The sequence below is a fragment of the Diadema antillarum genome, unplaced genomic scaffold, assembly GCF_040938485.1.
Source record: "Diadema antillarum isolate AM-2024a unplaced genomic scaffold, OU_Dant_1.0 scf00000146, whole genome shotgun sequence".
NCBI lineage: Eukaryota > Metazoa > Echinodermata > Echinoidea > Diadematoida > Diadematidae > Diadema > Diadema antillarum.
In genome coordinates, this window is record NW_027271035.1 from 1,529,834 (window position 1) to 1,545,164 (window position 15,331).

At 38.4% G+C, this 15,331-nt stretch overlaps 1 protein-coding gene across 1 annotated transcript; it reads right to left on the reverse strand.

Annotated features, from left to right (window-relative positions):
* Positions 1 to 4,171: 4,171 nt before the first annotated feature.
* LOC139721593 (thiol S-methyltransferase TMT1A-like) lies at positions 4,172 to 7,348 on the reverse strand. The gene is made up of 2 exons (XM_071632923.1): positions 6,807 to 7,348; positions 4,172 to 4,567 (listed from the first exon to the last, which is right to left on the reverse strand). The coding sequence occupies exons 1-2, from the start codon at positions 7,320 to 7,322 to the stop codon at positions 4,331 to 4,333; spliced, it is 753 nt and encodes a 250-aa protein (XP_071489024.1). The 5' UTR covers positions 7,323 to 7,348; the 3' UTR covers positions 4,172 to 4,330.
* Positions 7,349 to 15,331: the final 7,983 nt, after the last annotated feature.

Sequence of the window (15,331 nt, forward strand, 5' to 3'; positions counted from 1 at the left end):
GCAAGTGTGTTGTTGAAAAGACTTGCATTTGATTCCGTACGCAAATCAAAATATCAAACGGAACTTTCGCCGTGACCGAACTTAGTAGCAAGGGAAAGACCATACATGACACGTTTCAAACTATACCAAACGCAATGCAGCTTCACGAAATATCAATAAGAAATGGGAACAAACTGGAGGTTTAACTGTTAGTCAAAAGTTTTATTAGTCCGACAATGGAATGAGGTTTTTCAGATTAACAAACTTTTCTCTCTTGTTTTCAGACGGGATTGCGCCGTACAGAGCGGTAATGTTGCGAATCCGAGCGCGAGAACAATACTTTTTTTTCAGAGTATGGCAATAAAAATTCAAGCAAAACAAATATGGCGACTTATTGGAGAGGAACCGTATAGTCCTACATAATATTTTTGACTCAGTTGGCACTGAAAAATCTGGTCAACAGGATCATACGAAATCAAACGCAAATCTTTTCAGCAACGCACTAATTCAAGCCGCAAAGTTGCGTGCGATTTGGGGAATTTGCGTTTGATTTTTCAAATTAAGTTTAAAACGTAAAGTTTATAGAAACAGGCACAGGTTTCCGATCCTGCTCTCTCAAAATCTCAGTCGAGAGAGTTGGCAATTGTGCGTTGGTTACATATCAGCGCGAGATTTATGCAAGAACTAAAATAGGATCGTTGCTAAGATACAGTACGCATATTTCGACGGCAAAAGGAGTGAGATTTGGATATTCACTACGATCCAAAACTTACTCAGTACAGGGGAAATCAATTTTCATTTATATCAGTCGACAAAATGTCGACTTACAGGTAAGTCGACTTTTGCGTAAGTCAACGTGTTTTGCTCAGTCCGATTATGTCGACTTAGGCGAGGTTGACTGTAATTCAACACCAATATTCATCATCGAGACGGTTATCACAGCTGAATAAACATGTTTATGAAAAGTAACAGAAACTTTCATTAGAATAAACAAATACAAAATGCTTCAAGAATAAAGCAAATGCCACAAGGGCGCAGTGAAACCTGCCTGACTTGATGCAAACTCACCGGTTTCAAGATGCGGTGAACTTCGCCGATGAACGTAGTGACATCTCGGACGGAGCACAAGGCGAGGATGCTGACCACGATGTCCTGTGAGGCATCCCCTATGTGCTCCTTCAGATTCTCCGCCTGTACCCGCAGGTTGGGATGCGCGGCCGAGTTCTCCGCAACGGCCTTCAAGTGAAGTGACGGTTCGGTTCAACAACGGTCAGCGAGGTGTCCGGACACCCTCCAGGCCAGCAGCCGATCTCCATGGCTCGTATCCTCTTGCTACTCTGGTCAATCTTTTCGTCTCCTGCGTCCATCCCCGAAGGCGAAGCTTGACATCAATCTGTGAGAGGAGTTTTTATGCCTCCGCCACGAAGTGTCGGCGGAGGCATTATGTTTTCGGGTTGTCCGTCCTTCCGTCCGTCCGTAATCAATTATGTGGACAGCATAACTAAAAAACTGTTTGAGGTTTCCTAATGAAACATGGCATGTTATGACTTGTATGAGGGGGTGAAGTTGTGCCTATCAACTTTTGGGTGCATAATGTTCAAGGTCAAATGCCCAAAATTGCACTATTTCCCCCTATCTATGCAATGCCTGAAGGTATTTTCTTGAAACTTAGTGTATACATCTACTACCCAATAAAGATTTTCTAGTGAAAGTTTCGGGTCATGAGGTCAAAGGTCAAGTGAAATGTTAACATTTCACTTTTTTCTCCATATCTCGGAAATGGTTCAAGGTATCTTCATGGAACACAGCACATATGCATGTACTGACTGGCATAGCATATTATCTAGGGAACCTTGGGGTCATGAGATCAAAGATCAGGGGGTTAAAGGTCTAGGTCAACTTCTGAAAGTTTAATCTTTTCCTCATATTCATTTTGATATTTTGCCAATTAGATGAAACTGTCATCACACATTGTCAAGCTGTACTATAAGGACTTATTAGGAAAATCATACATTATATGGCGGAGGCATACCAGTCGCCAAAGCGGCATTTCTTTAGTTCCTTTTGTTCCTCGAAGGCTCTGTGGTGCATCTCGGCATAGCCATCATAAAACTTCACGTACTGAACCGGCTGAAACCGGTTGAAACTGATGTCTGAAGATAAGCAGGAACATTCTGAGACTGAGAAAGAGGGGAGAATGGGGAACGACATATCGCCGAAAGTATATAGTCCTCGATTTCAATGTCTTCAGTTGTCATGGTAATAACTTGTGATGGGTAAATTCATAGGTGCCTCCTGCAGGCGAATTGTTTGGACAGCTTATTGAGTTCTGCCTCGCCAAGGTCAGTACATTGTATAGAAACCGTGTGTCAGTAGCAGCAAGTGGAACGAATGATGCTTGGCTACAAATTTACGTCACTGGAACTTCCTCACCTCATCTCTGTATAGACGAATGAAAAAGACCTATATTTGCCCGTGACCTGCAAAGTCCAAAGGACTCCACCTTGACTGTCCTCCAGGATAAAACGGGATGTTAGTCTCATCTTCAGACTTAATTTCCTTAAAAATTTTAATTACTTTCAATGAAGTGACTCGTTTAACAGGAGAACTCTGTATAGCGATAGTCTTAGCTCTAAAACTGCAAAAACAAGAACATAGAATCTCTTCCCTTCATATATTTTCTTCTCTGCGGAATTATTAAAAAAAAGATAAGAATAAAAACACTGTAAACATTACTTCCAATATATATGTTTGCGATATTCTGTTATGCTAAAATCAGGACCAGAGCTTTGACAATACATTGTACTTTCACCTTACAAGTAACAGCAGATACCAAAACTTACTAAGCAGCTGTAGTCTTAAAAAAAATGACAAGCGTCAGTGTTTAAATTATTTACCATACAATGTACATTCGAATTGTACTTGCGGTGGAAAGCACTTAGTTTGAACTAAAATGGGTGTGGTTAGCAAAGCAAGCGGTCAAGACATTTTAAATTGCAGTACCAGTGATAAGACTAGTATTTACACTGCTGTATACGTGACTAGGAGAGCTCATTAGGTAATCCGAGCATAAATCCTCTCGGATCATCTTCTGAATTTGTACTGATTCTTTATTCTTTATTTTTCTGTTTCTTTATTTTCATTTGATTTTCTACCGTTAGCTTCTGCAGCTCAATACTTGACACATCAATATTCTACTCAGCAAAACTACAAATCGCCCTAATCACTTACTACATTAACATTCATGCATATAAATCATTCATAAATTTGAAAAGAACACCATTGTACATCTTTGGTTATACGCAAATTGTCTACTGTATGTGTAGTTACATTCTTATTCATGATACAAATGTTGGTGAAATAGTCAATATGGTATTACAGCATTCTATCTGTCTATATGCAGGTTAACTTTCACAGTGCTAATAGAGCTCCTCAGAACTTTTCAGTTTGAAAAGAGTGCTACAATAAAGTTTCCTCGAAGCACTCTGTCCACTCAGTATACATTTACTTTGATAACTAATTATGGGCTGCTTAATATTTTCATCATAAGGTATAATGGTACTACTTTACAGCCAGCTGCTTCTTCTTTGGTACAAAGCTACTAATTTCAATCCATTTGACATCGTCAAACCTGGAATATAACAAAGAACTGCATACACATATACAATCTTTTATTCAAGTAGAATTCTTTCAGAAAATATTACAGAATTACAAAAGTGCACATCATAAGCTTACTATCATCTGTGCTGATCAGGATGAAAACACAATGTAATCTTTGATAATGAATTATAAAAGGCAGCATGTGAAAAATGTCCTCTACATTCAAATTATTTCAAGAATATTCTGTGTAACTGCTTACAAGTACTAAGAGATCACTGCATTGAATGTCATTGTCTTTCAATGCAATTTTTTGGCTTTCTTCGGAGGCAGGTTTTTGACAAAAAAAAAACTATGCCATTTGGAATGCAGACAGAAAAAAGACATACCAGGAAATCAGAATGAATACGAAGGGAAAACAATGTTTGGGACAGGATTGAACTTGAATTCTTCATTAGCAAAATACAGACATTTCTATGCAGAAAACCCTACTTCTATCTTTTATGCAAACGCTACCTTCAACTCGAACTTTTGCACAGTCATGAAAGTCATGTGCAATAAACCAAACTCAACTAAAACTAACACTTTCCTTTAATATTCAATCGTTTTGTCAAATTCCGCAAAAACAAAAATTACTTCAAGCGCAAAAAAAAAATGTAGACTATAAGAACATGACAGGAAAAACTCATCAAATCAAAAGAAAGAGGAAAAAGAAGAAAAAGGAGCAAATCCACTATCGTGTCTGATTCCCATCCTATTTGACAGCACAGCCAAACACATGCCACTTGAAGATGTTCGGAACAGATCCAATTTGAGTCTTGGTGTACTGGACTTTGGAGAAACCTGCCCGCTCTACAGCTATCCATGGATTTGCGATCAAATTGCACTGGGTAAGCGCATAAAAGGTCGGAGCTAGGAGCCGCTGAAAGATATGGGACCAGCACCCCTTCTTGTGGGCCTCCGTGTGCTCGATGAAGTAGAAATGTCCTCCCTGCCGCAGAAACGAGTCGCAGGGATCAGAGAAACATACAGAAATTCTTTATCATCAAGTTCTATTCTATAGTTGCTTGTTTCTCAGATTGAAGCCAGATTTGTAATGTAATTCCATGTGATGATTAGAATAATGTCCCTATACACATGCAGTACACTGCATTTGGATTTGCTGGCAAAATTAACTCAGTCATGTTTGCATCGTCGAACAATTATATAAGTTATGTTTCTTATGTATTATGCATATTAACCTACTGTATATGAATGTCATCCACCTGCTCATTGTGTATCATGGACATTAATTTTTGTTTTGCTAAATGTCATTGCAGTGTTTATTCTGTGGAATAGGTATAGACTTAGTACTGAAACAGAACATCGTAATATTGTAAAATTGTTGAAAACTATATCTTGATGGTTTATACCTCTTTTTCTGATGCGTAAGATGGAAATAGTGTAAAGCACATGACACAGATATAATTAGCAAAAAAAAAAAAACCACCAATACCAATTATGAACATTTGTTTATTTACACTTGGAAAGGGAAACTTCTGACTATTCATAGAGAGCTCTGGTAAGACCTCATTTAGTACCAGTATATAGTCCTTATTTGGATATTAGCTTTAGAGAATGTTGAAAGGAGAGCCACAAAACTGGATAAAGGTGAGAATGAGAATAAGAGCTTTGTCATATGAACAGACAGAGGTTGAGTCAACTTCGACTTCCAACTTTGGCTTTACCGCCAGGTAAGTGCATGGTGATATGATTATAATGATCAGATAGTATTACCAGATTATTTGACATCGGTGATAAAAAAACACCAACGCACAGACATGATAAAAAGTTGTATAGTTTTAGATCACATACCACTACAAAAAAAAAATCTTTATTTTTTTTTTCATGCATATTAAGGAATCTTGGGAAAGTCGAGAGATGCAGCCAGCATCTTACGAATTTGAAATAATATTTTCTGGTTTATATAGGCCTAAGGTTTGGCATAACAAATCTATCAAGTTTACCTGGTAAGTTTGACGCCATCCAACCTGGCCATGCCTATGACCCAACCTACCTGTACTTTAAAATTGACCACACTTGATCTGAATATAATGTAGGTTGAGATAGGGCTTATGTTTCCAACTATTTTCATTTTTTGTGAGATGTAGATTGAAACCTCTCTTACAATATGAAAGAGCACACAATTCTAAGCCGAAATCAAAGTTTAATTGCTGAAAATTGGTATGAAAATAGCCGAGATATTCAGAAATAAAGAGTTTTTGATATAAAGTGGTATAGGGCCACATTGTTTTACTTATATTTTCAATTGGATAAATTGGCCATTTAAACACTTAATTAAAAATAAACTTTGAACACCTCTAAAGTCTCCACACGTGTATGCTCCTTGATATTACCGGTACATGGTTTCTCGTCATCTAAAAAAAAGGTCAAAATCTGTATCCCCATCTCAACCAACACTTGACCATCCCTTTAAAGCCTGCGTTCAGAATCATCCATCTACGATGTATATATAGGCATCCACAACAAAGATATATACAATATGTCACATAATTATGTGCGCTTTACAATTACATGACTTCCGTTTAACACATCAGGAAAGAAGGTTTTTCTAAATTGTGTATATTTCACTTTTATGATTATGATTATGATTATTATCATTATAATAATATCATTATAATAATAATTATTATTATTATTGCTATTATTGATACTTTAATTATCATCATCATCATTATTATTATTATCTTCATTATAGTCCACATTGTTCGCCGACTTCGTTCTTCTCTAGTTTTCATGAATGTTTACTTTTATCTCTTTTATATCTCCATGATTTTCCAACATTCAACACCTCCCTCTTCCTCTTCCCTTCTATTTCATCGTTCTTCTTCTAACGATGTCCGAACATCTTAGTTGATTCTCACTCTATTCTTCCTTACCACTCTCTCTGTTCCTTTCTCCACGTACCGTCTCTTCCCAGCTCCCTGCCCCACTAGTGCAACTTCAACTTCTAGCCCATTACTGTCCCCACTCTTCACTTTTTGCCCCCATTGTGTCGCTTCCCTCTTCAATTCTCCTCTTTCTATATGCTCTCCTTCCGCCAAACAACGATCCGGGCCTACATGCACATGGTGTCACCGCAAATCTTTCTCCCTCATCATCATCATTATCATCACCATCAATTTATAACTCACATTGGTACAATAATACAAAACAAAATTCAAACATACTGGTTTGAGGACACGGAAGACCTCGCTCACAACCGCCTCGAGGTCCTGGACGGAGCAGAGGGTGAGGGTACTGACCACTGCGTCTTGGCTCCCGTCGGCGACGTGCTCTTTCAAATCTTCCGCTCCCATAGCAAGGAAGTCTGCGATTTCCAGCGATGAAAATTTCGCCGCATTACTCGCTACATCAGTCCTGAAGTGCTCATTCGGTTCGACGACGATCAGGGAAGTATTCGGCGGGTACATATCAAAGTTGCTGCCAGTTCCACATCCGATTTCTAGAGCAAAGCATCGCTTGTTCTCCTGAGAGAGCGAGGAAATTCCGGCAAACAGCTTCTCCTTGTGTTTCTGTATTGCTTCATGATGTTTTCCACTCAGTTGTCTGCAGAGATATGCGAAAAAACGAGGGGTGCTTTTCTTGTAGATGATGGCAATCAATCGAATGCCAATAATTACTGCTGCAATGGGCAGCAGAAAGCGTTGTAAATATTCTGCCATCTTTGCGTCAATACCAGCCATGATGTAAAAATGTTGTCAGAATGATCACCGTGTGCTGCAGTGTCACCGAATGGTATGGGAATCTATGGGGACAGCAATGGGAGACTGCAGCGATAGCTAGCTAGCTAGCTGCATTTGCATGCACCGGCTGTCGCGCATGTGTGCATATCACCACAAAAGATGGTCACTCACAGAAAGAGGTCATGGTCTTTTCGACTGTGTGGACTTGACTCTCAGTAGTCTAGTTCTGGACTCTTTTTACCGATTCTGTTTTGGGGTGGGTTTTTTTTTTCGCTGACTATGACGAGTGATAGCGCGATCCCGAGAACTGCTGGACTTTTGTGGACGCGATCATAATGTCCACAAAACGATCTGACCTACTGACAACCAAAAAATTTAGGATGTCAGATATGCGACCATCTGGTAGCAGATACAGAAATCAAACTTGGAACCGGCCACACCCTCCGTCCGAAGTCAGGAGACTGCGACCGCAAGAATGTAGTGTAAGGTAGTTTTTATGTAGGCCCTAAGTTTGATAAGGCTTGGAATACTATAGTAAGGGAGTTGTGGACACTCGTGTAACGTACATGTCATCTATCATTGATTACTGTCCATGTTTACTCGATCTGAAACACTGCGAAAATGGGGAAAATTAGATTACAAATTACAACCAACCTGCCGAACATGCTTTCTTTATCGGAAAGTGATACGTGCATTTCGCTACTACTACAACTGCACTTGTATGTTTCTTGATATGAGAGAGTTATTATCTTCTGCGCATGTAGTTTTTAGATATCTCAAAGCGCCGTCTTGTTTTTACTCCAGGCTGGCTGTCAGTGATGCACTATGATATCAAAGCAGGAAAACATCTTTAGAATGTTATTACTCTTTTCACAGAAACATGTGTTTCGTGGTAGGTCCATGCTGCGCAGGGGACCTACATCACTTGTCATTGCTTGTACTGGACTTCATTGTGAATTTGCCTACATGTTCGAAACATCTCGTATATCTGCTGGTGAAATTCAAATGAATGTGTAATGCTTCATTATTGAACTTATATGACTCTACCACGCTGCCTCTATTATCGAGTGTTATTCGACAGTACGGTGTACAGCCTAACATGCAAACAACCCTGGCTGTCCACATCGGGAAACGATAAGTTCAGGCAACGATTCAACAACCACAAAAGCACCATAATTAGAAATCAAACACGAGTCCAGTCGCGCAACATTTCAACACAACGAATCACACACTAGCAGACCTGCGATTTTGCACTACATGTATAAGGAATATAGAAGCCTTCGACGACAGACACAGAACTAAAAACAATCATTGACACAAGGAACTTCCAGGGACCATCGCATGAACGCAGATATAGGTTTTCCCGGCCAATTTCGCACTTTTGTCAGTCCATTTGATAAAAGGTTCATTCAATTTAGCGAAAATCCTCGTCACTGCACATTCTGTCATTCAAAATTGCAAGTTGGTCGTTCAATTTAGCATTTCGATCAATGAAATTTGCACATGTGCCATTCGAATTCGTAAAACGAGCATTCGAATTGGCACGTGCTCTTCAGTCATTCAAATTCGCCAACACTGGCCGAAAGGGGTATTTCAGTCATTCAATTTCGCGTATGGGCAGTCAAATTCCTAACATGTTCATTCAAATTAACGTCATGTTATTTCTCTTTTGAAAAGGTGATAACATTTAAACGCGTATTTCTATGTGACTTTTTGTTTCATCCACGCACTGTTAAGCAGTAAAAGTATCATACTTTTTACCATACATAACTCGGGTTTCAGGCCCGTAGCCAGGGGGGGTGCGTCGGGTGCGTACGCACCCCCCTAAATTCTGAAAGGTCCACTTTTTCATAATAACGGTTTTTAGCAATTCTCAAGATAACAATCCAAATAAATATAAAGACACATTATATGCTACGTAAATGTGGAAGAGTACGTTTAACAATGTTAAAAATAATTGTACGAAACCCTTTTGTTGTATGAACCATCGGATCGTCCCCATGCACACAAACACAAATGTTATGTATCAATTTGTGCGAGCTATCATTATACAAATTGTATTGGCACTGCATGCCATGGCCCTTGGCGCGTGTGACCGGTGTTTTTTTTTTCCACTGGCCGCCCGAGTACGCATATGGAAAACTTGCGCGCATTTGCTCCGGAGCGAGAGCACCGGTGCTTATAACACGTGAAAAGACGCGTCATATCCCCCTCTTTTGGGACAAAAATAGCTCTGCACAAAAAACATGGCTATGAATTCAAAACCCTCGCCCTCCAAATGAAACTAGAATGTACCCTCTTTCTACTCCGTGTATTTCCCCAAAAATAGGTTTGGGGAAATTAGGGCACTTTTCCCCTGAAATTCTGCTTCAAATCACCAAATCTTGAGTTTGTCTATGGCGGAGTACCCAAAATAAGCCATAATTTTCGGACATGGCCATATAAATCACAGGCTGTACCACGGAAGCTTAGTTGAATTGTTTACCCTCGCACTTCAAAATGAAGTAGAATGTTTGGGCTCTTCAGTGATGTATAACTTGCTTTGATTGGTCAGAGAGAAATTAGGGCACTTTTCTTGTCAAATCAAAGAATGTTTTACAAAACTGCTTGTGACTTTGCTAAAGCGTGCGAGCTTTTGTGCTGTCCATTGTACACAATTCCCCTAATGCTTACGGACAACGGACGAGTGCATGTGCGTAAACAAACAATTGTGTTTGTGCTGTGAAAAGAAGGCGGGAGAGTTCAAGTTATTCACAATTTTCGCTGGATATCATGCCTTTTGAATCGTCTTTCGTCCACATTATAACAGATTAGTCTAATCTGACAATCCTGCAGAGTGTATTACCACTTCTTTCAGAGCTAAATATTGCCAAATTCAAGGATCATCATGCGTATTAATGTGAGAGCGTTAGACTGCATTGTGACGCGTCGTTATTTAATTTACATTCTTTATTCATATTTTTCATAAAAAACACAGGTAATGAGCCGGATTGGGTTAAAATTCTCACTTACAGCTTTGTAGAAGTCTGAGTCAACAGTATCACACAGTACTTCAAGACGTATTAGTACAAACGATTTCTTGAGCCTGCACCGTTTCAGGCTCTGTTCTGGATACGGCGGTAGAAACTCATTCTTTTTTGTTGTTTATCTTATCATTATTTACTAATCTCTTTTCTAACTTACAGGTAGCGGATTTCTTTGCAGGCCAAATTCGGAAATGTACTGTTGATTATTACTTATACATTTTCTCATGTTGTGACAGTTCTATTGGTTCTCATTTTAAAGTGAGCCAAAACCTAAGAACATTCTCACTTATAATTTCCAAAGAGTATTATGCAGGCACGCAAACTTATTTTAGTTGTATTTCATTTAAATGTAATGGGTAAGAGGGTATGAGAGAGAATGGAAAGTGCTGAGCTATGAAATAAAATGGTAAAGTAAAAAGTTTGTCAGATAGTATTACAAAAGCCTGAATATTGCAAGAGCTCCGGAGTAAAAACAGTCAGTGAAAAACCCTAGGTATATGTATGATAGCATTGTGAGAGCGTTAGACTGCATTGTGACGCGTCGTTATTTAATTTACATTCTTTATTGATATGTTTTCATAAATATCTCAGGTAATGAGTCGGATTGGATTACAATTCTCACTTACAGCATTGTAGAAGTCTGAGTCAACAGTATCACACAGTACTTCAAGACGTATTATAGTACAAACGATTTCTTGAGCCTGCACCGTTTCAGGCTCTGTTCTGGATACGGCGGTAGAAACTCATTCTTTTTTGTTGTTTATTTTATCATTATTTACTAATCTCTTTTCTAACTTACAGGTAGCGGATTTCTTTGCAGGCCAAATTCGGAAATGTACTGTTGATTATTACTTATACATTTTCTCATGTTGTGACAGTTCTATTGGTTCTCATTTCAAAGTGAGCCAAAACCTAAGAACATTTTCACTTATAATTTCCAAAGAGTATTATGCAGGCACGCAAACTCATTTTAGTTGTATTTCATTTAAATGTAATGGGTAAGAGGGTATGAGAGAGAATGGAAAGTGCTGAGCTATGAAGTAAAATGGTAAAGTAAAAAGTTTGTCAGATAGTATTACAAAAGAAACTCATTCTTTTTTGTTTGTTTATTTTATCATTATTTACTTATCTCTCTTCTAACTTAAAGGTAGTGGATCTCTTTGCAGCCCAAATTCGAAAATGCCTAGAGACAGCTAGTAACCAAATATGCTACTATAATTTAATAAATAAGAAATAACCATTCCAGTATGTATCTTAGTGTGCACAGTAAGACAGATCAAATCAAATAGGAAAACATCTGAGCACTAATATAGGTCTGAATTTGCACTCAACTTCTTCCAATGGCTAACGGATGTTTAATTTTTGAATTTCACTGACCTCCAAATTTCACAAAGAAAACCTTCTTAGCATGATGGTTAATATGACATTTGACTGATATTGGAGATGTTTGCGAATCGGATCTACTACCTTTGATATTATTAAATCTAAAATGATTATTTGAAAGTTCGGAAATGCTGGAAATATCCTACCACAAGGAGGCAAAATGTAAATGGTTCACATTTACAATTCATTTTGTTTTAAAAATTTTCTTATTTATTTTCGTTTTTGACAAACTCGCATACCAGGCTTCAGGCCTGCTAACGCGGGTATACAATAGAAAAAATAAAAGTTAAAACAACACCAGGAAAATCACTATTCTCAATTTTGCGGCGCGCTACGCGCGCAGAGTCTCGAACACAATTAAACTTTGCAACTTCCTGGCAAAATGAGTTTTTACTATTTCCTAGATGAAATACCGTAACGCGATTGCATGCAACAGACAAAAATACAAATTTCCTCGAGACTTTAAAACGTCATTAAAACAGTCAAAATTCATAATTTGCGGCGCGCTTCGCGCGCAAATTCTTATACAACTTTTGTAGTTCGGTCGTCCAAAGAATATATATATATATATATATATATATATATATATATATAAAATTGTGTGTGTGTGTGTGTGTGTGTGTGTGTGTGTGTGTGTCATCATTGGTATTGGTACCGAAGGTCCGTTTTTTTAATGACCGCACCCCCCCTTGAAAAATCCTGGCTACGGGCCTGGGTTTGTTGTTCTGTAACGCCCCTTTTCTGTCATACATGTCATTTTAGGCCTACATGTACCAATACTAACTTCATCTTCTTACAGTCATGACAGCACAAATTAGATACAGACGTATTTCTCAAGAAGACAGAAAAAGAATTATAGAAACATTTGATGATCATAACCTTGACTTCCTAGAACTGGCCGACACACTCGGAATAAAGCACTCAACGGCCAGATAAGTTGTGGCCACATGATGCACTAAATCTTCGGACTGGAAGAATCACTAAGCACATTGAAGAAAAAAAAAAAAACCTGTTGCCAAAATCTTTCAAATAAATACGAAAATATGAAATGTAATGACGCTTGCAAAACAGTAACTGTGTTGACAAAAAAAAAATAAAGAAAGAACCACAGCATAAACATGCTTGCTAAATTGACTGCAAAAGATGTTAAATTGGATGCCCAAAAATGAATTTGAATGAACGAGTGCGGCATGTCCGTGATCACGTGACTATATCATTCTAAATTGAATGAACGAATAACGAAATGGTGCTAGTTTTACGAATTTCAATTGAAAAAGTGTTAATTAGAATGACGCTAAAGGTAATTTGAATGCTCCAAAATGAATTTGAATGAAGAGATCATAAAATTGAACTACCGAACATGTCATCTACGCTAAATTTTGCTAAATTGAATGCAGCAATTAGGAATTGGACTGACACAAGTGCGAAATTGGCCGGGAAAACCTATATTATGTCATGGATTATACCAACTACACTTTTTACCAATACCTATATATGCACCGCTATACTGTTGTATGTTTCCCCGTATACCCCACTGCAACTGCAACAGGTCCCAATCGCTATAACTGAATTGAATTGAATTGAATTCGATAGTTTATTTATTTATTTCTATCATGAAAGAAGAAAAAGAAAATATGATTCAAAGCGGTACAAGTTGTCGATTTGTCTTTCATTCATCTGATAAGGCCAGTTTCTTCGAATACAATATAAAGTATATGCACGAATGATATTATTAAAAAATAAAGAAACAATCCACACGTTGTCATGGTAACAAAGAAAAGTAAGTAATCATAACGACGGAAAACAGAGTTCCACTAAAAAGCCAAGCGTGTAAGACGTGAAACACTGGAATAAAAACAACGACAGCACCCATGTTATACCAATAGTAAATAATATACACCTTTGTACATTATTGCTCATTGATACTCTTGATGCTGATAATTGTATACAAACATAAATTATAACTATAAACAGTACTTACTATGATTTTAGAATACAAACATGTAGAGTACATCATAACATAGAAAACAATTATGGCACAGACATTGTAGCAGCAGAACTGTGATTTTTTTCCTGTGTATTTGACTTATAATGCCTACACTCATTCAGAATAATGAGATGTCAGTAGAAATTATAGTCTTAATATATTCATAGGGAAACGTGCCATGGGTCATAAGGGTTATGACAGAGGTCAAAGGAGGACTAACCGTGTCAAGATGACGGATCACAAAGGGGACTCTGCCCGACCCAGTGCACTTAGCACCACTGTCGGCACTGTTTCAAGCAGTTTCACTTCTAGAAATCCTTTTTGATATAATTTGTACAGAGAAAAGGGAGAATTGGTTTTAAACAGGCGAAACCTCTGACACTTCTTCACTGTGCAACTATCGGTGATAGAAGGCAGTCAGAACCAACGAAGCAGTGGTGGCTGCAAAATACAGTATGGGACAAGAATGGAGAAAGAAAAGGAAAAGGAAAGGAATGGAAAAGGTCTGTGGGCAAGCTACACAATCTCAAGGACAAGCAAAATATGGGGGATTTTTCATAAACGGAATCAACTGGTACCTACAAGTAGAAAGCAAATACTCATATCAGTGCCCCCCCCCCCCCCCTATCTCAGCATTGCCTATTTCAGAATTCAAATCCGGAACGCTGCTCAAAAACGACGAAGACAGGTCCTCTGACCTGGGTGGGGGGGGGGGGGGGGGGAGTATGATTTGCGGCCCAAAGAGGTGATGACAATATTTCGTTCAAATAACGACACACACAACACACACAAACACACACACGGGCAAAAGTGGCAGTCTAGTTTCCGGAGGGGGGGGGGGATGGGTAGAATATATTCAATATTTTGTGGGCGAACACTCAATCGCAAGCTATATAGGCCTGATAGGGAGCGAAAAGACCGGGAGGGGGTGTAACCCCCTCTCGGTCTCTGGAGATTTTGTATATATTCTATATAAGCACTGAAATCCTGTAATCTGCATGGTGCACACGATGGAGCTTTCACATTTTTAAAGTTGAAATTCAACGGTCTGGTGAACACTTCTGGATGAATATTTCGAAGATTTTTCACTCAAAAAGAAGAAAACGAATATTCAAAGACAACGTGAATGGCTTAGATTATGGTATAGGGCCCATTTCTCTCCTCTTTCTCCGCGCGTGTGTGTTGATTGTGTACTAAGTTTATGGAGCTGGAAGAAAGGGAAGAATGTGAAGCATCTGCATTTTTAAAACCGATATTCAACGATCTGGTGCACATTTAGGGGGATTGGAAAATGTTCAATCCCAAATAAGAAATGTAAATAATGAAGGAGTGTGAATGACTGAATTTTCCGCTTATCATTCGTCTTTTCACTGTATAGTGTACTATTTTATTTATCTCTTTTTTAAATGGTTAGAAAGAAGGGGGAGGGTGTGGGAAGGGGTATCCCCTATCTGGTATTCCCGACTGAGCTTTTGCATAATATATCGAACTTAAATTTAACGATCAGGAGCATATTTGGGAGGGGGATATTAAGAAGATTTTACATGAAAAACTTGAGAAACAACTATTGAGGCCATTCAGACATGAATTACTAGATCAAATTTCTGCGTTTG